This window comes from Podarcis muralis, chromosome 9, assembly GCF_964188315.1.
Source record: "Podarcis muralis chromosome 9, rPodMur119.hap1.1, whole genome shotgun sequence".
Taxonomy (NCBI): domain Eukaryota; kingdom Metazoa; phylum Chordata; class Lepidosauria; order Squamata; family Lacertidae; genus Podarcis; species Podarcis muralis.
In genome coordinates this window covers 78,029,711-78,054,125 of record NC_135663.1, presented here as the reverse complement: position 1 = coordinate 78,054,125, position 24,415 = coordinate 78,029,711, and the positions used below count along the sequence as shown (strand labels likewise).

Below are 24,415 nucleotides of genomic sequence, written 5' to 3'. Positions count from 1 at the left end.
ATGTATTTCTGCTCGTACCTTGTCAGCACGATTCTTCACTGCACTTGACATGCCAGCTTTTAGTTGGGTAGAAACTTTTTGCAATATATCAAACCACCTATAGAAAACAAAAATTAATACTTATTATTAGTGCACATTTGTTTTAGAATATCTATATTGTTGCAGAGAGTAGTGGAAGCCACCCTGTGCTCTTTTGGAGGAAGGTCAGTATATTATTATTATTATTATTATTATTATTATTATTATTATTATTATTATTATTATTAAACTGATCTAATTTCAAGAAGGCCTGTGGTTAGGCTGGAGTGGTTTATACTGCAACACAAGAGGAGCACCACAAGTGCAGTAAATGCACAAATAATTTAACAGGTGAGCTGCTTGGGCTTGGCTTCTGAATCCTTCTTCCTGCTCCTGGCTTTAAAATATCAGCTTTATTTATGGGTATCATAAAAAAAAGGAATTTCTGTTTTCAGAGGGCTCCAGCTGGTGTGGTCTAATTAGAACTTTATGAACCCATGGAAAGAAGAGTAGAGGCTGCGTCCTCAGAAACTTGGCAGCGCAGCGCATGTGTGAGCTTCCTTGCAGGCCCACATGCTGGCTAATGTGAATGGCTTTATCTTCCTGGGCTGCAAGACTTCTGAACTTAAGATAGGCAAGCCCAAGAGGCCTGGTGGTTTAGGCCACAGTGCCACTGACGTCCCTTACATGGCAGTAAGTCTTACTTCTGAGTAGATAACTACAAGATTGTACTGTAACAGTCATCCTATTCACAGTTATCTGGGAGTGAGCTCCACTGAACACAGGGGCACTTATTTTTTAGTACGCATGCATAGGACTGCAGTAAAATGTGTATTATACCCTGCTTCTCTTCATCTATGCATTACAAGGAGTGTGTGTGTGTGTGTGTGTGTGTGTGTATAGATATACAGTCATACCTCGGGTTGAAGTAGCTTCGGGATGAATATTTTTGGGTTGCGCTCCGCTGCGCTCCGGGAAGTAATGGAGTACATTACTTTTGGGTTTCACCACTTGTGCATGCACAGACGTTCAAAATGACGTCACACGCATGCGCGGAAGCAGCGAAACGCAACCTGCACAGTCGCGTATTACGTTTACTTCGGGATGCGAACGGGGCTCCGGAACGGATCCCATTCGTATCCAGAGGTACCATTGTAATGTAAATAAAGGAATACTATTGAAATAAAAGGATAAAAGTTACTCTTACCCAGAAGTATCATGTTCTTGTTCAGCCTGCATCATATTCCTTAAGCTTGCGTCAGCAAGTGCCTGTGTAAAATGTGTGTAAGGAGCCATGAAGCAATAATGATAAAGACCCGGCCTCAAGTTTGAAGAGCCTAGGCGCTGGGCTTTGCCTAGGGATCTGCTAGGATTTGAAGACAAGCAATCGTATTGTGATGCCAAGTTGGTGCCAAACAATGTCTTTAGCAACTAGGGGGAAATGGGAAAAGAAGTCTGAAATTAGGCAAATTCAGACAAGGTTAAGAATGTTGAAAGAAAACAATTTTTTTTCTTTTTACCTGTTGCACACATACAGTTGCCATCATTGGTTCTCTGCTGAAACAGGATTTCAGATAACCCAAAATTTCTTCAACATACTATAAGCAGAGAAATTTCAAAAAGTTGCAGTTTAGCCAGACTTTATTTATAAAGATACTGCTACACACACACACACACACACACACACACACACACACACATCACATGATGTGAGGAGCTTGTTATTGTCACATCAATTTTATTATATTGAACTATTAAATTAAGGAACAGGAGGGGAACAGAAAACAAAGAATAAATATTGTTATCAATGATAATAGTGACATAGCTCCCGGAGTATTTCTTTACATGGGCGTTTATAAAGTAATTGTAATTCTGTAATGTTACCTCAGCAAGTAGATCAGTGAAAACACTTGTAAATAGTCCTTCAAAATTGTGTATTTTACACATTTCATTGTGATGGCATATACTGAGTGAAGCATACCTAAAATCTAAGGGTATCTGTAAGGACAGTGCTAGAATATCTGCTTTGCATATAGAAGGGGCCCTTGTCCATCCCCTGGTAGGGGATAGGAGAAACCCCTGTCTGAAATCCTGGTGAGCTACTAGTCACTGCAGACAATACTGAGGTAGATGGATCAATGGTGTGACTCAATATAAAGCTGGGAACCTTTTGGGCCAACGGGCCAGATTGTCATCTGTCCCCACCCCTGCAGGCTAGCTTACCTGCCCATTAGCCACCCAGCTGCCAAAATCCCTTGCCCTGCACTTCCTAAGCACAAAGTGCTGGGTGTAGGGCAGGCAAAGGTGCTTTCTGCAGGGACTGACTGCATGATCAGGTTCCCAATGGGGAAACTCAGTCTCACAACCCATTCAGGAGGAGTTAAAGGCAACATTCGTCAGCTGATGGGCATGGACTTCAACTCTGCTTTCTGCAGGGACTGGCCGTGTGATCCGAGTTCCCCATGAGGAATGCAGTTGTGCAGCCAATCCATCTGTGTCTCTACTTGCCCCACAACAGATGCCACACACGGGCCAAATTGTGAGCCATGGCGAGTTAAATTTGGGCCCCGGGCCAGAGATTCTCTACTCCTGGTATAAAAGCAGCTTCTTTTGTTCCTATGATTCAGAAATGGAAAGCAGTGCTATTTTTCATTTGCACCGCTGCTCTAATAGCACCTCCTCCAACTGCTCTGGAGACTGCTAAGGAACCTCTCCAGAGTTTCAAGGATGGCTTATCATGCAACACAAAAGGCCTGTGTCTGGAAACAGGGGACACATTGATCCCCAAATAGAATAGGCAGATCCAACAACGAGCAAATCGTAGCTTTGTTTACATATACTTAAGTTCAACTGACATCATTGTGGTGTACGTTTGCACACAAACACACTCCTAGATTCTGTCAAAAATCATGGCCCATTGAACTGCCTGACAAGCTTTGCATGTACACGGAGACTTCTGACTCATTTCATTCTTATAAGAGTCTGATAGGCTGCTTGTTAAGCCACTTTTGGGGATTTGAAAGTAGAAAGAAATGTAAAGAAAATCTTGGCATGGACGGAAGAGGTTGAAGGGGTTCTCAGGATAGGAGTCCAAATCTTTAAAGTCAACTTCTGGTACCAACCAATAGGGGCAGGAATTACAGTGGTGCCTCTCAAGACGAAAATAATCCGTTCCGTGATTCACTTCGTCTAGCAGTTTTTTCGTCTTGCGAAGCAACCCTATTAGTGGCTTAGCGGATTAGTGCTATTAGCGGTTTATTGGCTTAGCAGCTATTAAAGGCTTAGCGGCTTAGCGGCTAAAAGGCTATCAGCGGCTTAGCGGCTTAGAAAAAGGGGGGGGGAGCGAAAAAAAATTGCAAGACTCGCAAGACGTTTTTGTCTTGCGAAGCAAGCCCAAAGGGAAAATTGTCTTGCGAAGCAACTCAGAAACGGAAAACCCTTTCGTCTAGCGGGTTTTTCGTCTTGCGGGGCATTCGTCTTGCGGGGCACCACTGTATTTAACAAAATACACCATCACATCCAGTCTGAGGATAACTTGTAAAATGATTAAGACTTGTTTCTGTAGTTGATGTAGTGACACAGTCATTAAAAAGCATTACAAGTAATTATTAACCCACTTTTCCAACATCTTGAAGGGTGGCAAGCTCTAAAATCTGAGAGAGGACATCCAAAGCAGACCGCAGAAATCCACCAAACTTTTCGTTGCTGTTCTGGAGATCCAGTGTAACCTTATCCACCGATACAAAATAATAATAATAATAAATTAAGAGCATAATAACCGTTTAGCAAGCTTGTAAAACTCTGCAACCAGTTATCTGATAATACACCCCATCAAACTACTTATCAACAGACTACTAATAGGCAGGCATAGGATTGCTATCAAAAACAGAACCTACTACAAAAAAATTAAGGAACTGAAGCATTTCCAAGCAGAAAGAAGGAGGAGTGGGAAAACTTTATTTGCTTAATTTCGTTGTATTTGTCTATGTTAAAGAAATAGAAACAAAGCTAGAAAAGTAAGAAAGGTGACATCCACACGGATGGAGGAGCTTCAGAATCTGGAAAACCATGGTCCTGAAAGCTAAGCAGGAAAAGGTTGGGAAATAAGGCTGTGCTTCATTTAATTTTGTGGGTTAAATTTAATATGCTTCATTTAGGTATTCTGTATCTTGTTTTTATGCAGCAAGTGGGCTCAAGAAATGAAGCAAAAAATATGCTTCTCTAATGCTTGCTGCTAAGCTATGACTTGGAACCCTAAGAAAATACAATTTACAATATGAATTAACTCAGTAACATCAGAGCATGCAGACATACTATGTTTGGAAGATAGATTTAAGTGCAGGAGGAGATAGTACCTTATAGTTAGCATGGGTAGCTTTCAAAACATCATACAGCTTGAGATATGAAGGGAGGTGATAGAAGTTACCCAGTGTTGACGATTTGCTTGTCGGAACAGGACCCGAAGCATCCGTTTGCCTGGGAGCTTGTTAATGAAAAATATATATATTTCTATTAGTGAGAAACTCTTAGAACCGACCTCCAGAGATGACGGCGATTCTCTGTGTAATCACTTTGTGGATTAAATATATATGCACTTCAAATATCTAAAGGGCTGTCCCTGCCCGCAGACTGTCTCGCCAGAGTGGTGCATGCTCTGGTTATCTCCCGCTTGGACTACTGCAATGCGCTCTACGTGGGGCTACCTTTGAAGGTGACTCGGAAACTACAGCTAATCCAGAATGCGGCAGCTAGACTGGTGACTGGGAGCGGCCGCTGAGACCACATAACACCAGTCTTGAAAGACCTACATTGGCTCCCAGTACGTTTCCGAGCACAATTCAAAGTGCTGGTGTTGACCTTTAAAGCCCTAAACGGCCTCGGCCCAGTATACCTGAAGGAGCGTCTCCACCCCCATCGTTCTGCCCGGATGCTGAGGTCCAGCACCGAGGGCCTTCTGGTGGTTCCCTCATTGCGAGAAGCAAAGCTACAGTGAACCAGGCAGAGGGCCTTTTCGGTAGTGGCGCCCGCCCTGTGGAACGCCCTCCCATCAGATGTCAAAACGATAAACAACTACCTGACATTCAGAAGACATCTTAAGGCAGCCCTGTTCAGGGAAGTTTTTAATGTATGATATTTTAGTGTTTTTTGGTTTCTATAGAAGCCGCCCAGAGTGGCTGGGCAAACCCAGCCAGATGGGCGGGGTAAAAATAATAAATTATTAATATTATTATTATTATTCTTATGGAAGATGGAGCAAGCTGATTTCCTCCTGGTCTGGAGAGCAGGACTGCAACAAATGACTTCAATTTACAATAAAGGAGATTCTGACTGAACCTTCTGACAGTAAGAGCTGTTTGTGGAACAGACTCCCTCAGAAGGTGGTGGACTCTGGAGGCTTCTAAGCAGAGGTTGGATGGCCATCAGCCATGGATGCCTTAGTGGAGATTCCGGCATTGCAGGGGGTTGGACTAGATGACATTTGGGGTTCCTTCCAACTTTACAATTCTATGATTCTAAGTGGGACTTGCATGCTCTTCACAGGACTGTTTTGGGGGGGGGGGATTCCATTCTTTAACCCCCCCCCCCAAGTTGCACTTCTGCAAACCACAGGGTTCTTTCAAGTACAGATGGGGCCATTTTGGCTGTATCTGGCCCAGCAGTTGGAGAACTGAAATGATCATTACCCAACCCAGTTAACCCTTCCTTATCCCACCGAAATCTGAAACTGCTATGGGCATGTAGTATTATTATGAATCTGTGATCAATTTTATTTTGCCTTTTCCCTATGCTCCTGTTTTTAAAGTATTATTAATTAAATCTGCATACTGCCCTTCATCCAAAGAAAACCATGGCAGTTCACAACAGAAAAATAAAAATGAGAAAACAAAACACGTAATAAAATAAAAACAAAAAAAATAACTCCCCTCTCACAGTAAGCATATTCTGTGCAAATGCAGACATCAAGCAGGGAGAGGTCCAACATGGTGTGAGCAGGGGGCTGTTTGTGTAAGGGGCTTTTCCTTCCTCTCTTGTGCACTCTGCAGACCCTTCTACACTCACCAAATTTCCGCAGGGGGTGGGGACTCCACAAGGCTGATCACTTACATCATAAGTTTTTTTTAAAAAAGAAACGATAGTTTAATGTGACTTGCAAACCTGGTCTTTATATTTAACCATCTCAGACCTGCTATGAAAAACCTAATAAACGAGCCAGCTTCATGTGTACCCATTTTTCTGACTATAAAACAATTACAAGATTAGAAAGAAACAGCTTTGTCAGAAAACTCAACAGAAAGATACAGAGTTTCCAAATATTGTACTATATAAGCAGAAATAGGACGGGGGGGGGGGGGGAGAGAAACTGAATTGGAAAATACAAAAATTTTAATTGGCTATTCTATGCGTAGCTTGACAGACTCATCCTACCTACCTGGGCTGTTTTCACTACTCTTTTTAGGGCTCATTGGTACAGATGTCTGTTCAACAACATCTTTCTCTTTTCCCTTGCGCCGAATTGGACTCAGAGAAGGAGGATTTGTTAGAGATGGTAAAGTTGCCTTTAAAAAAGTAGAAAAAAAATCAACTATGTTCCCAAAGAGCGCCATGCACATTAACAAAATGCTGCAGAAAAAGAAGGAACATGCCAATCTGTAATCTTCTTAGCATTAACCATTTTAGCATATAAATGGCATAAACTGCAAATCATTACATTTCAGATAAGTGTTTAAAAAACTTTATTCTAACAAAATTTGTTATAAGAACAGATGAAACTCTTTCTGCATCTAACTGAACTATTTATTTTAATTATGAAAAAACCATAAACAATAGTAGTGTTTAACTGAGACAATAGTAGTGCAATACCTTTAACTGAGAGCAACTACAATGCCATAAACAGCGACATCTGCTTCTCTGATGGGATTTTTCCTTACTCTCTCCCCACTCCCAGCCCACCAAATTTGGCTCTGGATGGCCAAGTGACAACACTGGAGTTTATTTAATTGCACTACTTTGTGACATTTCAGTTATTCCTAACGAAATGGGGAAAGCATATACTACTACTGCTGCTTAAGTATTTACCAATATCACTAAAAAAACAAAGCCATACCTTTATTGTTGAACCAGGAAGAACATCATCCATTACATGAGCACAAATATTAACGACCTTCAGTAAATGGGAAAAAATTTGCTCTACCAAAACGACAAGAGTTCTGTCTGCTAGAGCTGGCCAAGGCTCCTCCTGTTTAGCACCACCAGTGTTAGCGTCCTCTTCAGTAGTCCAGGGGTTTTTCAAAGATTTTGAAGCACTAGCTGAAATCGCAACAAGCAGCAAATTCCTTAAGTTAATTATATATTAAAGAAGTCTTGAATATGTATTAGGTAAATTTCCCTTACCAGAGTTCACTCTATCTATCTATCTATCTATCTATCTATCTATCTATCTACCTATCATCACACATGGGCGCTGTGTGTGTGTGTGTGTGTGTGTGTGTGTGTGTGTGTGTGTGAAACACATGGTTGATAAATGAGTAAGCCTTCCTCTTTTTAGGGGAAGGACTGTAGCTCAGTGGTGGAACACATGCCTTGCATGCAGAAAGTTCTACATTCAGTCACCAGATCTCCAGGTACAGAATGGAGAGATCCTGACAGAAACCCCTGGAGAGCTGCTGCCAGTCAGTGTAGACAATACTGAGTAAAATGGACCAATTGTCTGACTCAGTATAAGGCAGCTATAAATCACAGATGAGTTAGATCCGATTATGTACCCCACTTGGTGTTTTAAGCAACAGCACACACAGGCTGGTGGCCACAAGAGGTGGGGTGGGAGCTAGGAACAAGGTATGAATAGTGCCATCTTCACATTTCAATATAGCTATTTTTCCCTACCAATGATCAATGAAATTAGGGCAGTGTCACCCAGGGCACCTTACTCCTCAAAGACCTTCACTGAAGCATATGTTGTAAAACGCAGGATGTCATCTGAATGCTTTATTTGTTGAAGAAGGAAAATTAAAATATATGTGTTTAAAAAACACTTTTAATTGTGCTTGGAAATGGACCTGTAACTAGTATAAAAAAGGACCCCTGACAGTTAAGTCCAGTTGCAAACGACTCTGGGGTTGCGGCGCTCATCTCGCTTTACTGGCTGAGGGAGCTGATGGTTGTCCGCAGACAGTTTTTCCAGGTCATGTGGCCAGCAGGACTAAGCCGCTTCTTGCGAAACCAGAGCAGCGCACAGAAATGCCGTTTACCTTCCTGCTGGAGCGGTACCTATTTATCTACCTGCACTGCGTGCTTTCAAACTGCTAGGTTGGCAGGAGCTGGGACCGAGCAACAGGAGATCACCCCATTGCGGGGATTCGAACCACCAACTTTCCGATCGGCAAGCCCTAGGCTCAGTGGTTTAGACCACAGCGCCACCCGTGTAACTAGTATATTAACTGCAAAAATTGAATGTTTTCTATATCTGGTCTCAGATTATAATCACACTACTGTATTCTGCCAAACATTAGTTTCTGAACGGTCTTCAAGGCACTTTCATACATGAAACATTGCAACAGCCCAAAGAAGATGTTACCAGTGCTTGGGAAAGGAAAGAATGAGAAGAGAAAACCTGAGTGACAGCAGTAAGCTGTTGATTAAGATTAAATCATCATTGCTGAACTTTCTTCCTACCTGCAAGCAGATTTCCAGCCAGTATTAAAGCATCTTGATGTGCAGAAAGATCTAGTGGGAACCAAGCGGATGAAAGCAGGGACAGAACCAAACCAGCCATTCCAATAGTGCTACTCTTCTGAGAGTCTTCGGTAGTAGAACCCAGTGGAGTAAAACTGGAAGTTGAATTATGAACAGTCAGTTTCCACAAAAGGCAATATACACTATAATGCATAATAAAATATAATATACAAAAGTTAGCACAAAAATGCAAATAAAATATTGAGGATGCCCCTCACATCCTGGAATTTTAGCAAAAGTTTCCATGGCCTGAAGCAATGGAACTACAGGTGCAATACAAGTTAGTTCGTGTAAAATTATGAAGTGAACCTTCTAGCAACCTTATTCTTTAGCATTTGGGGAACTGAACAAAGGCTAAAGATGGAAATACACATCTCCAACTAGGTCCAAGAAGTCCAATGGGGCCTGGTAGATAGCATGAAGTTCCAACCAGGTTATGCTCCTATCTCTGTGTAGTTCCTTAGGCCTTCATCTGGGGCCTCCAGGCAAGATCAACTACTCTGAAAAGCTGGCATCAATCATTAAATAAACTGACTATCTTCCAAGGTTCCCACAGCAGCTTGTTCCAGAGGGATCCAACACATGCGCGCACACAGAGGACTAGACTGTATCTGGAATTGCTATTCTAGTTTGCTGTCTGAGAGAGAGAGGCAGGAAGCAAACCCCCACTCCTTCATCAGCCTACCTGGGACTGACTACAATTTGACGCATCCACATAAGAGTGTGGACCTGAAAGAGGGGAGACAACCACAAAAGGAGGGAGGGAGGGAAGGAATGTGGCTGTCGATATATCTGTATGCCAATCTAGAAGGCCCATTCATGGTAAATTATCAACATTCTTGTCTCTGATTGGCACGGGATACATCCTCACGATGTGAGGTGCTGAAGCTAAGGTGATCTTTGGGAAGATGTGAAAAATAAAAAGCATCTGTCTTAAACCGATGTGAGCACATTCTATAAAACCAAGGAAAATGTCTGAAGTGTGAAGGTCATCTGACTAAAATTTGTGAACAGGACAACTGAAGTTGTCCTCCTAAGTGTGTAGTAATCTGTAACAGGGTGGATAGATGCTGAGCCTCATAGGTGAGAGCAATACATGCCTTTATCCTCCTAGCAACAGTGAAGGAAGAGCCCCCCCCCCCTTGCCCAAGGGGAAAGGAAATAAAAAAGGCGCTAATGAAAAGTAAGGACGCAGTCCTACTCTGGTATTTTTTAAGGACCCTCGTACACTCTGGCCTCTGCCAGTCCTTTTACAAAAGGGTACTGAGTTTTGGGGCAAAAAGCAAGCAACATCTCTTAAATTGTTGGATAATTCTTTAGAACACTGTTATAAATTAGCCTAGAAAACAGTAGTAAAGCTTATCACTGAAGTTTTGTTGTTGACGACAAAGAAAAACGAAAGTATTTACTATCAAATACTGGTAGCTTAAAAGCAACCTTCACTCTTGGATATCTAAATTTTGACTTTGACACTTTAAAACATGGCACAGAAATTTAAGATGATGCAAACTTCTATTGGTATTCATGGCAGAGAAAGGATCCACCATCAGCAAGTATAATCCCCATAAGGCAACAGGCACAGAGAAAGATACAGACTAGGGATGGGGAACTTGTTCCCCTCTGGGTATTGTTGGACTACAACTCCCATAGTGACTGGGGCAGATATGAGTTCGAGACCAACGTCTGGAGGGAGGGACACAGGCTCCCCATTCTTTGCACAGACATCAGTTATCTACTAAGAATTTTTTTAAGATCCCAACAAAAAATTAAAATTAACATTTCTGATCCGCTCTCTCTAGCAGGTTTTCATGCCTTTGATGAGAGCAGTAAGGAACTAAGTATCACACAAAAAGTAAGTGGTATAAAAAGTTAACTTCTGAAAAGAAAATTATTCCACCTTATACTCGAATACCACATATTCCTCTTCACTGGAAAAAGTTTTTGTTTCTCACACCTTTATACTTATTTTTTTTTTTATTTTTTTTTTATAAATATTTTTATTGCTTTTCTCAAATACAAAAATCAAGTCAGGTACATAACATTAAAAGAAAAAAGAAAAATAAGAAAAGAAAAAAGAAATTCCATCTTTTCAAAACATTTTTTCCATCACCAACCGACTTCCCCACATCCCCCTCACCCTGCATTCTTTATAATAAAAATATCAGCAAATTGTTATCTTGTTTCATGTATTGCTTTGTACTTTCAAATAGTTATATTTTAGGTTTAAAATACTTATTCACAATTTACTTTTATCTTAATATAAATGTAATATCATTTTAAACTCTAGTCCCTTCATAATTATAACTTAATTTCCCATAACACCGAACCTTGTTGCTGAAGCTAGATTTTTCAAATCATGCAAATTTTTAGCATTCATATAACTTATAATATTTTTGTAAATAGTCCTTAAACTTTTTCCAGTCCTCCTCCATTGTCTCTTCTCCCAGATCTCGGATTCTGCCGGTCATTTCAGCCAATTCCATGTAGTCCAACAACTGCGTCTGCCACTCTTCCAGTGTGGGCAAATCTTGTGTCTTCCAGTATTTTGCAATAAGAATTCTTGCTGCTGTTGTTGCGTACATAAAAAAACTTCTGTCCTTCTTTAACACCTTCTGGCCAACAATGCCCAGGAGGAAGGCCTCTGGTTTCTTAGGAAAGGTGTACTTAAACACCTTTTTTAACTCATTATAAATCATTTCCCAGAAGGCCTTCACTTTTGGGCAAGTCCACCAGAGGTGAAAGAATGTCCCTTCAGCCTCCTTACATTTCCAACATTTATTATCAGACAAATGATATATCTTAGCAAGCTTGACTGGGGTCATGTACCACCTGTATATCATTTTCATAATATTCTCTTTCAGGGCATTACATGCTGTGAATTTCATACCGGTGGTCCATAACCTTTCCCAGTCTTCAAACATGATGTTGTACCCAATATCCTGAGCCCATTTTATCATTGCTGATTTGACTGTCTCATCCTGAATGTTCCATTTAAGCAGCAAGTTGTACATTCTCGAAAGTACTTTGGTCTTTGGTTCTAACAATTCTGTCTCTAATTTCGATTTTTCCACCTGGAAACCTATTTTTTTGTCCAACTTAAAAGCCTCTTGAATTTGAGCATAGTGAAACCAATTTTGCACCTTATTTTTTAGTTTTTCAAAGCTCTGCAGCCTCCAAGTTTCTCCAACTTTTTCTATGATTTCCCCATATTTTGGCCAGCCAACCTCCATATTGGGTTTTTTCCAGGCCTTGGCCTCTGCTGGTGATAGCCACCTCGGAGTCTTACCTTCTAATAAGTCCTTGTATTTTGTCCAGACCATAAATATTGATTTTCTGACAATGTGATTTTTGAACATTTTATGAACCTTTGCCTTGTCGTACCACAAATATGCATGCCAACCAAAAGCATTGTCAAACCCTTCCAGATCTAGGACATCAGTGTTCTCAAGAAGTAACCAATCTTTCATCCAACTGAAGGCCGCAGCTTCATAGTACAATCTCAAGTCTGGCAGGGCAAACCCCCCTCTTTCTTTTGAGTCAGTTAATATTTTAAACTTTATCCGGGGCTTTTTGCCCTGCCAAACAAACCTTGATATATCCTTCTGCCACCTTCCAAAACATTCCACTCTGTCCACAATCTGTAGGGTTTGAAACAAAAATAACATTTTCGGCAATACATTCATCTTTATAGCTGCGATTCTACCCAACAAGGAAAGTTTCAGTCTTGACCAGATTTCCAAATCTTTTTTGATTTCCGACCAACATTTTTCATAATTGTCTTTGAATAAATTCAAATTTTTAGCAGACAAATGAACCCCTAGGTATTTCACTTTTTTAACCACACTTAATTCTGTCTCCTTCTGAAACCCATCTGTTTCTGAAGATGTCAAATTTTTAACCAAAACCTTAGTTTTTTGCTTATTCAACTTAAATCCCGCCACCCGACCAAACTCATGAATCAATTCTAAAGCTCTTTTTGTGCTAGATTCTGGCTCCTGTAATGTTAAAACCAGATCATCTGCAAAGGCTTTCAGTTTAAATTGTTTCACTCCGACCTGTATTCCTTGCACCAACCGGTCCTCCCTAATCATATTCAGGAGCACCTCCAGGACTGAGATAAATAAAAGAGGGGATAAGGGGCACCCCTGTCGTGTCCCTTTTTCAATTTTGAACTCATCTGTCACCACATTGTTCACTATCAGTTTGGCCTTTTGCTCTGAATAAATTGCTTCTATTCCATTTTCAAACCCCCGTCCCACTCCCATCCCTTCCAAGTTTTTCTTCATAAACATCCAAGAAATGTTGTCAAAGGCCTTCTCCGCATCAATAAAGATTAACACAGCTCTAGTATTGATATTTGCTTGTAAAAGTTCCAAAATATCAATAATGTTCCTAGTATTATCAAACATATGTCTACCTGGGAGAAAGCCTGCCTGGTCCTTATGAATTATTTCATTTAGCACTTTCTTAAGTCTACTTGCCAAAATGTCTGCAAAAATTTTATAATCCACGTTTAAGAGTGAGATGGGACGGTAGTTCTTCAGTTGAGTCTTTTCAGTTTCCACTTTAGGTATCAATGTGATGAAAGCTTCTTTCCACGTTTCCGGTGCCTTCTTCCCCTCCATAATCTGATTACAAACCTCCATTAGTGGTTGTATCAGGTAGTCCTTTAATGTCTTATAATACTTGGAGGTGAGTCCATCTGGACCTGGAGATTTGCCCAGTTGCATATTCTGAATGGCATCCTCAATTTCCTGTTGTGTTATTCTGTGATTCAGGATTGCTATCTTTTCCTGAGGTAATTTTGAGTCCATTAGTTTTTAAAAATTGATCTATCTCAGTCTCTTTCCGAGGCCCTTGTGTATAAAGTTTTTTGAAATATCTCTGGAAACACTTTCTAATTTCCTCAGGTTTCTGTATGTTTCTACCTTCCACCTCTAGATTGGTAACAACGTTCAATTTTTGTCTTTTTTTCAACTGCCAAGCTAGCAGTTTCCCACACTTATTCGCTGATTCAAATGATCTTTGTTTCATTTGTTTAATCTTCCATTCCACTTCTTGATTTATCAATTTCGCATATTGTGCCTGATGGAACTTAATTTCTCTTAGAATCTCTTTGGATTTCGGTTTGGATCTCAATTTTTTCTCACCATCTCTTATCTTCTCTAATATCTTGTCCTTTTTTCCATTCCAGAGTTTTTTCTTAATTGTATTCTGTTGTATCAGAAACCCTCTCATAACTGCCTTACTTGCGTCCCAGATTGTTCTCTTTTCCACTGAAGTGTTCAAGTTAATTTCAAAATAGTCTTTTAAAGTTTTTTGGGCCTTCTTTACAATCTCCTGATCTCTTAGTAGAGTGTCATTCATTTTCCACCTGAAGGAACCGGTTGAAGTAAGTCTCAATTCCACTTTCAGAGCATTATGGTCGGAGCAAGTTTTAGGGCAGATTTCCACTTTTCTAGTCTTAGGAGCCAGCCCTCTAGATGTCCAAATTTGGTCGATTCGTGTCCATGACAAATGGACCTCAGAAAAGAATGTTCCTTCTTTACCCAAGGGGTTCTTTGTCCTCCAAATGTCAATCAGGTCCATGCTGTCAGTTAGTTCAAAAAACGTCTTGGGTAGTCTGCCGTCCTTAGTTAAATTTTGGTTCTGTGACTTATCCATATAAGTAGAGACCACCCCATTCATATCTCCCATCATAATGATGTTGGTAAAGTCCAGATAGTCCAGCATTATCTCATGCAGCTTCTTGTAAAATTCTGATTTTCCCTCATTTGGTGCATAAATTCCTAATATCAAAAATTTTTCTCCTTGTATTTGTATTTCAATAGCCAAAATTCTTCCTTGTTCATCTTTAAATAAAAATTTCGGTGACAGGTTCTCCTTTGCGTAAATCACTACGCCCCTCTTTTTAACTTTATCTGATGAGATAAATTCTTGACCCAATCTTTTATTGATTAAAACTTTCCTGTGGAGCCTAGTCACATGTGTTTCTTGTAAACAAATAATGTCCAATTGTTCTTTTTTCAATATCTGAAAAATCCTTCCTCTTTTTTCCGGGGAATTAATCCCATTTATATTCCAACTAAGGAGCTGCAGAGACATCCTGGTTTAATATATGAGTCCTATAGGGGTGTATCTTCCTTTTCGTCCAGGACTGGCCCAGGTGTTGGCTCAGGTTGGGGTGGCGGCCAAGCCCCTGCTATTCCCTTCTGAAGGTCCTCTCCGTGGTCGTGTAAAAATTGTTGCTGGTCCTCTGGTGTTCTAATTTTAACCTTCTTTCCTTTAAAGTTGAAAGATAGTCCTTGGGGAAATTCCCACCTATAGAGGATTGAGTTGTTTCTCAATAATCTTGCTAGATCTGTGTATGTAACTCTTAAATCCAAAAGCTGTTTCGGGATATCTCTGTAGATCTCTGCCCTCTTGTCCTGGATCACCAGTGGTTTCTTAAAGTGCAGGCCTAGGATTTTATCTCTTTCTTGCCTAGATCTCAAAATGATCAGGCAATCTCTAGATCTGTCCTTTCTCACCAATCTTCCCAATCTAAAAGCGGTAACAATTTTAAAATCCTTATCTTCTTCTATGCCCCAGAACTTTGATAGTTCTGATGTCAAATAGCCAATCAAATCTTCTCCTTCAAGTTCTGGAATTGCTCTAAGTCTAAGATTATTTTCCCGATTTTTCAATTCCACCATAGACAGATAGGCCTGCTGGTCATTGATCTGCCTGCACAGTGGCCTTACTTCCTTTTGTACTTCCTCAGCCTTCTTGTTAGCTTGTTCTGCTTTTTGGTTCGCTTGCTCAGCCAATTTGCGATTTTCTAAAGTTGTTGTTTGAAGATTCCCAATTACTTGTGTATTTTGGGAAACCTGCTCAGTCAGTTTATTAATGGTAGTCGTAACTTGATCAAACTTTGTATTTAAAGCTGCCAACTGTTCCAAAATTTGTTTAGAAATTGGGTCAGACCCTCCCGAGGACATATCTTCTGAAGTTGGCTCTTGAACTGTCTGAGCAGTTTCTCTTTCTTGCAATGTCAGAACAGAGGGAACAGTGGGAACAGATGATCTGCGTTGCTGAACAGTTAGTGTTGTCTGTAGCAATTGTTGTACAGTTTGTTTTGCTTTCGATTTGGCAGCTCTTGCTCTCCCTGTGCCACTCATTCCACAGCTGTCTATGTGTCAAGGTCAAATTGTAGATCCCATGGGAAAAACAATCCAAAATATAAACATCCACCAAAAGGATAATCCAAACAAAAAGGCAGTTCCCAGAGATTTATTAATCCCAAATCCACTAGGGGGAGCTTCCCTGTAACTCAGAAAAAAGAGAAAGTTTTTTCCGCCATTAATCCAGCAATCCAAAAAGGGGGGGAAGAGAAAAAACAAACCGCAGGGAAGCCTTCTTTATCCCTTTAAAGCTGCAGGTTTTCCCCCAGATAAAACAAAGTTTCAAAAAAGATGCAGGTAACAGTTTCTTACTTGTATCCTCTAGCGCTCAAAGTAGCTACACCATCTGATACAGTTTCCGCAGTTTGACAGTTCCTTAGTAACACCGGCAGCCCAGAGATCCGGTATTTAAACTTTTATAATCCACTCAAAAGAGGGGGGATTTCCATTCAAATCCAGTCAATTCCTCTGTTCTTCTATCTTGCCAATTCGAGCTTAAACAATTTGCACGAAAAAGAAAGTCTCTTTTTAAAATCCCTTTCACAGCGCTTCACGCTTGGTAAAGACTTTGCTTTGATCTAAAAGCAGTGTCGGGAGACTGACTTCCTGTTTCTCGTCTCCCGCTTTCAGCCGAAATTTACTAATTTAGTCCCAACCAAATTCTTAAAGTCCTTACTCACGAGTATGAAGTTTGGAGCCTGATATTTTCAGAAAGAAAGGACAGCGCTCATCAGCAGCAGCCTCGCGGCTTCACTTCCGCGGAAAGAGCGATGAACTCACAGCACCGCTCCCCCTTCCACGTTCCGGGGCTCCTTACGGGGTCCCTTCAACGTTTCTGGGGTCGCTCCTGGTGCCCGCCGAGTCCCACGGCCACGGGCTCACTCTACCCGTGGTTTTTCTGGATGGGTCGTCGCTGTGCCGCAGCGCACGACCCTTTTCCGCGTAGCCCCTCTTCAGCAGCTGAGGAGGACAGCCATTGCTGTTTCGCGCCGCCTCCGGAAGTCACACCTTTATACTTATTAAGTTAAACCATCTTTTAAAATTATCTGACTTTCTAGACCTCGATATGACAGCCTATCACGCTAATTTTGAAATTTCATTTTCATTAGGGTTCAATGGCAAATAAGCTAATAAGACCGTATGACGGGTCCTCTGTTTTTGTAAACATGAACTCTAGAGGAGGAAGAAACATACCTGCAGTGCCATCCTCCACTCCAGGTGCAGACGGGAAATGATGTGGACAGAAGACACAAAGCTTCACAACAACCAAACTAAAATGGCAAAACAGAAAATACATTTCTATCAATAACATGGGGAAATATGAAGCATGACGCAGCATTCCCACCCTTAGCCTCCATTATGGATGCTTGAGATATCAATGCTTTATACACAGAAGATGTAAACATCATCTGAATATATTTAGAAACCCAGCTGGTAAACTTCCAGACAAACTCACTGTTAGAGATCTTGTTGATGACGTTGTCAAGGCATGGGAAACTGCAGAAATAACCCTAGAAAGGTTATTTTCCATTGTGACATCTGTTGGACTTGGTAGTATATTATATCCTCTGTATGTTCTAAAACAAAAGCAACAAATAAATAGGCGTTACTTTTTCCTTTAAAAGTTGAATAGTACCTTGTTGAATGAGGGAGGAACTGAATATACCGTATTTTTCGCTCTATAAGACGCACCAGACCACAAGTTTTTGGAGGAGGAAAACAAGAAAAAAATATTCTGAATCTCAGAAGCCAGAACAGCAAGAGGGATCGCTGTGCAGTGAAAGCAGCAATCCCTCTTGCTGTTCTGGCTTCTGGGATAGCTGCGCAGCCTGCATTTGCTCCATAAGACGCACACACATTTCCCCTTATTTTTTAGGAGGGAAAAAGTGAGTCTTATAGAGCAAAAAATATGGTAATTTGTGATCTTCACCGTCCCATGTGAGATCTGCCTAATGTATATTCCCAGGGTGTTGGATTTTAATGACTGGTTTTTCTATATTTTTAGCAGTTCTTGTTTTTATCTGCAAGCTGCCACGAATCCCGTCAGGGAAAAAGGTGGGGTATAAATAAATAACATCCTGCTCTCTCCCGGATCACACACACAAACCTATATACCCCCCACACCTCCTTCTTTCTCTGTTCAAGTACATCTCTCTCAAACAGACACACACAGAGAGTCCTAGCATTCCCCTTGCCGCCAAAATATCCCAAAAATATTTTTATAATATTTTTCAAACCACGGGCACCAGGTTGGCAATCCCTTTCTCAAATATACTCAAAGGGTAAAAATACAAACCAAAAATTAATACCAGCTAGCAAGCTTGCTCAATGAGAGAATGGTTAACCCAAGTCTTGGAAATTGCAGAAATTGATATATTAATGGATATTGCATGTAGGAGAAATGGATTAACTGTTTCAGTTTTGTTAACAGCTAAACATGCATCTTTTATTTATTATTGAGATAAACAGTGTAACATCATGGCAAAGGTAAAGGTAAAGGGACCCCTGACCATTAGGTCCAGTCGTGACCGACTCTGGGGTTGTGGTGCTCATCTCACTTTACTGGCCGAGGGAGCCGGCGTACAGCTTCCGGGTCATGTGGCCAGCAGGACTAAGCCGCTTCTGGCGAACCAGAGCAGCGCACAGAAACGCCATTTACCTTCCTGCTGGAGCGGTACCTATTTATCTACTTGCACTGTGACGTGTTTTCAAACTGCTAGGTTGGCAGGAGCAGGGACTGAGCAATGGGAGCTCACCCCGTCGCGGGGATTCGAACCGCCAACCTTCTGATCAGCAAGTCCTAGGCTCTGTGGTTTAACCCACGGCGCCACCCACGTCCCAGTAACATCATGGTATCGGACTGTAATTTGTTTCTGTAATTTTATTTTGGAAATTAAAAGTTTAAAAACAACACCAAAAAAAACGCACACACACACAAAAACAACAACACCTTTAAGCCTTAAGATGCAGTGTAAAACAAGTCCTTATTCCTGCAAATTTACCACGAACAACCCGCTTGCATCAATGAGACACTATTGCACAAATATCCTCGATCAAAAGCAGGAGAAGCTGCTATTGAGGGAGAAGTGAAAACTGTTTTGAATGCTGTAAAGAAATGGGGTCCGGCTGGTTATGCAGGAATTTGACTCAACATAGTTTTCTTGCCAAGCAATGAGACGATAAAGCGTAACTCTACCTGGTGATAGTGCTTACTGCAAAATGAGAAGCAGGCTGAGTTTCATGCATTAGCAGCTTTAGATAGACGCTACTCTGGTCCCTTGCCACAGCTACTACTGGATCAGCTTGCCCTTGGTCACAGTTATAGAACAGCTTTGGAACCAGCCTGAAACAAAGAGAACAGAAGGCCTCAATGAGGGTCAACTATGGAAAAATAGTGAAATTTAGATTATATGCAAGCTTCCTCGTCTTCAAGATTGAAGTGTGATATTCATTTAAAGCAACAGGCAAACACTACCTTAATAGGCTGACTACCATCAAAAATCTTAAACGCTTCAGATTTTACTCCACATTACAAAACCTATTATGGCCAACATTTTTAATTCATGGACAAATCATATTCAAACATCCACTAACAGCTGCACTGACGGAACATATTTTATATTTTATAGAAAAAGCTGCTTAGATTAGTAGATCTATTAGTAAACTTCCACATCTGAGCTCCAACACAATCTCTCTAGCACAGAGGCTCTTCCTAATAGCCATGGCACTATCATTTCCTAGAATGTGAAATCACCAAAGAAATGAGGTGGTGATATGGAGTCAAAGGCTGCTGAAAGTGAGCCGCAATTGTGAAGCCTCAGGTACGATCTTCCTCCATTTATCTTTAAATCTGATCAATAAACTGGCGAGTGGCAAAATGAGCTGCAGCGTGCAAAAAAATGAGCATGTTTAGCGACCCTGTAGGAGAGCAGTATACAGGGACGCTCTGCAAGAAAGTAAACTAAATAAACTGAAAACAAGAAGAACTAAGGTTGCTAAGGTAAACAAATGGGTGGGGAGGGACAAAATATTTTTTGGAATATATGTATAGATATACATTCGTAAGACTCAAAGACATGGGGTAAGTTGCCAAAGCTAAGGAAAACTAGGGAAAATAAAGCAACAATCAAATGAGATAAAAAACTGAAAATTTATCTGAAGAAGCAGGAGAGGCAGGAGAAACTTGCTGAGTCAGGCAGGAGAAAATACTGAGGAGGTAGTGCCTGTCTCCCACAAGTCCTTGCTCCTGCCTGAGGTCATGTGAGAGGAAATGCCCAATTCACTGTTCCCAGCATCCCATGAAATAAACTGAGTGGTTTTCATGGGCTAATGGAGTTCAAATATGGTTCCACCCCAAGTCAAAGAAATCCATTTTTCAGTCCTCACAAAGGACTTGCAGTCTCTGTTTCCAAGACAAGGACTGCCAAACTATGTCCTGCAGCATCAAAATTTAGGAAACAGTCTTGCAGTCTGCCAAACCCAACAGAATACTTCTATGTTTCAATACTCTCTACTCTGGCAATTCCTTTACTGCATGCACGTATCACACATAACATGAATGCTAAATTAATCCCCAATGACCGCATCAGAAAATTGCAAATTGAATGTTTTTAAAAGGCATATTGAGCTAATTTATTGTAATTATTTAATTTAACCACTACCTTATTAAAGCTGCAGCAGCAACGTGCCTCACTCTAGGGTCTTCATCTCCAAGCAGAGAAATGACTACATCATTGAGCATGCGTTCCTGAAGTTTTAAAAGCTATAGGAATTGGACAGCAAATACATGTACATTACAACTACTAGCAACAGTTTATTAACTACAATTTCCACATTGAAAAGGTAAGAAAATTGATGTTATGGTAACTAGAGATCACAATGTGTCAAACAATGAAGACACAAGTTCTAATTTCATCTTCAAAGACATCTCATTCATAGATAACCTTTTACACAAAGAATACATTGGAAATCCTATTCAAAAATATAAGTGCCTCTTTTCAGCGCTGGCCCACCAATGAGGTGGGGTGAAGCCCCTGCCTCAGGCAGTGGAAGAGCAAGTGGTGGAACCCCACCCCACTGCTGCAGTGACCCCCCTCTGGCCAGCAAGATGGAGGCATTCTGGTGCATGGCACTGCCATTTGTCTTCCTTGCCCTGGGGCCGAGAAGATGAGTGGCAACGCCTTCCACAAGGCCCCAGCTCTGGCAGAGTTCAGTGAGAAAAGAGGCATTCTGACAGCAGTGGAAGCACAAGGTGAGTCAGCAGCAGATCTCCGTTTCGCCTCAGGTGGTGAAATGGACAGGCTGCCCCTGTCTCATTTTCATATGCATTAAAATCCATCTGCTTCAACATGGAATTAAATAGCTACAGTGGTGCCCCGCAAGATGAATGCCTCGCAAGACAAAAAACTTGCTAGACGAAAGGGTTTTCCGTTTTTTGAGTCGTTCCGCAAGACAAATTTCCCTATGGGCTTGCTTCGCAAGACGAAACGTCTTGAGAGTTCTTGCGAGTTTGTTTCCTTTTTCTTAAAGCCGCTAAGCCGTTAATAGCCGCTAAGCCGCTAATAGGCGTGCTTCGCAAGACGAAAAAACCGCAAGACGAAGAGACTCGCGGAACGGATTAATTTTGTCTTGCGAGGCACCACTGTACTTTCTGTTAAGTAAACCTGACAACCATAAAAGTGAAGAGTTTAATAGAACAATTACTCACTCCGGTATAATGATGTGCACCTCTGTGCAGGTGGTTAGCCCCTCCTTCCAAAAAACTGATTAGCCTTAAATGAAAGATAGGGAAATATAGTACAAGAGATTGTTAAAAGTTGAGCAAAGCAAAGCAAAGCCTTAAGGAGTAACAACTATAACTTAATTTTTAAAAGTAAAAACATAATTAAAGCTGGGAACAAAATTCTGAAATACTAACTTACCGAAAATCTATCTCAGCAAGGGTTTCCAGTAGCTCAGTCCTAACCAGCCAATAGGAACTATTCCTCAGTGTAAGGAGGTCAACCATTAATTTTAAACCTAATGCACTATAGTTGCTACTGCACAAACTCATGATGCAATGCTAAGGAGGAAAACAAAAAAATAATTGTTTTAAATAGTGTAATTAGTACATAGTAGTACATAGCATTTAAACTTTATAAAAGCTTACAATCTTAGTATTTGCATAGTATTTTTGAACTGGACAATCTGCCTATTATGATAAATCTATCAATACAGCAACATCTAAATAAATAAAAGTTAAGTATTTATTACATTGAATAGGAAAACAAAGCAAAAAAATAATAAAAATCACTAATGCACTAAAGCAATCAAGCAGATGAGCCATCAGACTCTGAAGGACTGTTGCACAGAAGAGGGCAAAGACTTGTCTGCTGACCAAGAGGGCAGGATTAGATCTAAAGGTCTTAAATCAGGCATAGGCAAACTCCGGCCCTCCAGATGTTTGGGACTACAATTCCTATCATCCCTAGCTAACAGGACCAGTGGTCAGGGATTATGGGAATTGTAGTCCCAAACATCTGGAGGGCCAGAGTTTGCCTATGAATGTCTTAAATTATAGGAAGGTTAAATGTTGCTGACAATTATTAGAAACATCTTGACAGTAAGAGCAGTAGGACAGCAGGGGGCCCGTTGACCCCACAGGGACACACAAGGAAGCAAAGGTACACAAACAGAAGGCGTGGAGAAAAGAAGAAAAGCTCAAGCTCCTGGAGTATTATATTGGAGGAGGATTGGGGGACGGGGAGTGGGGAGGAAAAGCAGGGAAAGGGCACTGCCTGGCTCTAGCAGTTTATATGCTCTGCAACACCACAGGAGCACACCATAGGAGCCTTATACCATGTGAGACTATTTGACAATGGAATCCTGCATCACCCCACAGAACCATGAGTTGATCAGCAGTCCAAGGTGCAAAAGGTCTATCAATTTGTGCTGCAGAAAGTGGTTGTGGGAAAAAGCATCCTTGTTTACTGCTGGCTGCTTTGTAACTGTATTTGTGAATCCCTGCCTCTGCAACAAGACCATAGAGATGTGCTCTTCTTTTCAAATCTTATATTTTAGAGAGATTTCTGCTTACCCGTACAGCTGTACAAGCCAGTTTGCATGTGACAGAGGACTCATCTTTCAGAGTCCTTTGCAATAAGGGTATACAGTCTACTATTGAAAAGCTGTTTCCTGGGAATAAGAAAAAACAAAGACAATGAATGAATGAAACTATTGAAAGCATTTTATGGTATAAATTCTGATTCTACAAATTAACCTGGTTATTACCTGTTGAAGCTCTTATGTTTGCTAGCCAATTTTCCACATCAAAGCGAGATTTACTGAGAATGGAATAAACGATTGTTCCACATAAAATGGCAGTTGCTCCTCTAATCTGGGGATCACCATGATCAATATAATTCACAATATCCTTTATATACTGTTCTTCTAGAAAAATAAATTAGGTACAGATAATAAAGAACTCTGTCTTGGTTTATAGGCTTTCTGTTTCTTGCCATTTTCCACAGTGCTGAAATAAGCTTTTAGACTTTTCTAAAGGAAGGCTCAAATTATATATCAGATATAAAATCCATGAAAACAATAAATCAAAGGAATGAATAATAAACACAGAGAAAATGCTCTTTAGTCTTAGACTTCCATTTTTTTGTTACAGGTAAATATGTCTGTAGTTGATTATATTTTTTAATTAACAGAATCAAAACTTAGATCTCCAGCTTTGAAATTCCACTGACTTTGGCAAAACGTCAAACACCTAGGATGTGTGCAGTACTTCCAAACAATTTATAAAGTTGGAACTAAGCATGAAGCAACAATTCTCCAACATTATCTGGGAACAGCCAAAGTTACGTGAAAGTAAGAAGAGAATTCCCATGTTGCCACAGCAAAAAGCATATCCCAGTTTCCTAACCTTTACTGGAAGTGCCAAAGGGCTGTCAAGATATTCACTGTGATTTATAGCCAAACAGGAATTGCTGATACTCCTCAAAGTATGACATAGTAGTTCTTAGTTTACACATGAGGAAGGAATTCTTTCAATATGTATTTCTGGGTACTGAAGCAGAGTGGCTTCTTTAATTTCTTGATTTCATGTTTCTTTATTCATTCCTTCCCTGTCAGCAGGTACGGTAATAATGGCAATGCTCCAACTATGGACAGATGACTGTTTCACTACAGACAAGATATCTGATAAATTTCAAAATAGTCAGAAATAAAAACGTTTTATTTTTTCACAAGAATACAAACAAGACAAAATGAAATTCAACATACCACACTCTTCTTTGGTGGCTTCAAAAGGCATTTTATAGAGTTTGCTGAAGAAAGCTTCAGGATGGAGTGCGACAGCTGCTCCTACACAACTCACTGCTAAGGCTTTTACGCTGACTCTTACATCTTTATCAGGAACCAGTGCTAAAGAAAAGATAATTGTACCTGACTATACATTTAATGAAATAAAATTCATTTAATTGCATAACACAAAACAACCACACTTTCAGTTTGTA

General features: G+C 40.6%; 1 protein-coding gene across 1 annotated transcript in view; it reads right to left on the bottom strand.

Moving 5' to 3' along the window:
• The window catches only part of HTT (huntingtin), a 119,149-nt gene that overhangs the window by 58,098 nt on the left and 36,636 nt on the right, over positions 1-24,415 (bottom strand). The window contains 17 exon segments of the mRNA XM_028743942.2: positions 19-97; positions 1,226-1,449; positions 1,539-1,616; positions 3,636-3,746; positions 4,374-4,501; positions 6,449-6,575; positions 7,124-7,326; positions 8,692-8,846; positions 17,109-17,185; positions 17,371-17,491; positions 19,111-19,257; positions 20,576-20,676; positions 21,622-21,685; positions 21,836-21,975; positions 22,990-23,087; positions 23,184-23,342; positions 24,183-24,323. Of these exon segments, the coding sequence (XP_028599775.2) occupies positions 19-97; positions 1,226-1,449; positions 1,539-1,616; positions 3,636-3,746; positions 4,374-4,501; positions 6,449-6,575; positions 7,124-7,326; positions 8,692-8,846; positions 17,109-17,185; positions 17,371-17,491; positions 19,111-19,257; positions 20,576-20,676; positions 21,622-21,685; positions 21,836-21,975; positions 22,990-23,087; positions 23,184-23,342; positions 24,183-24,323 (2,153 nt within the window).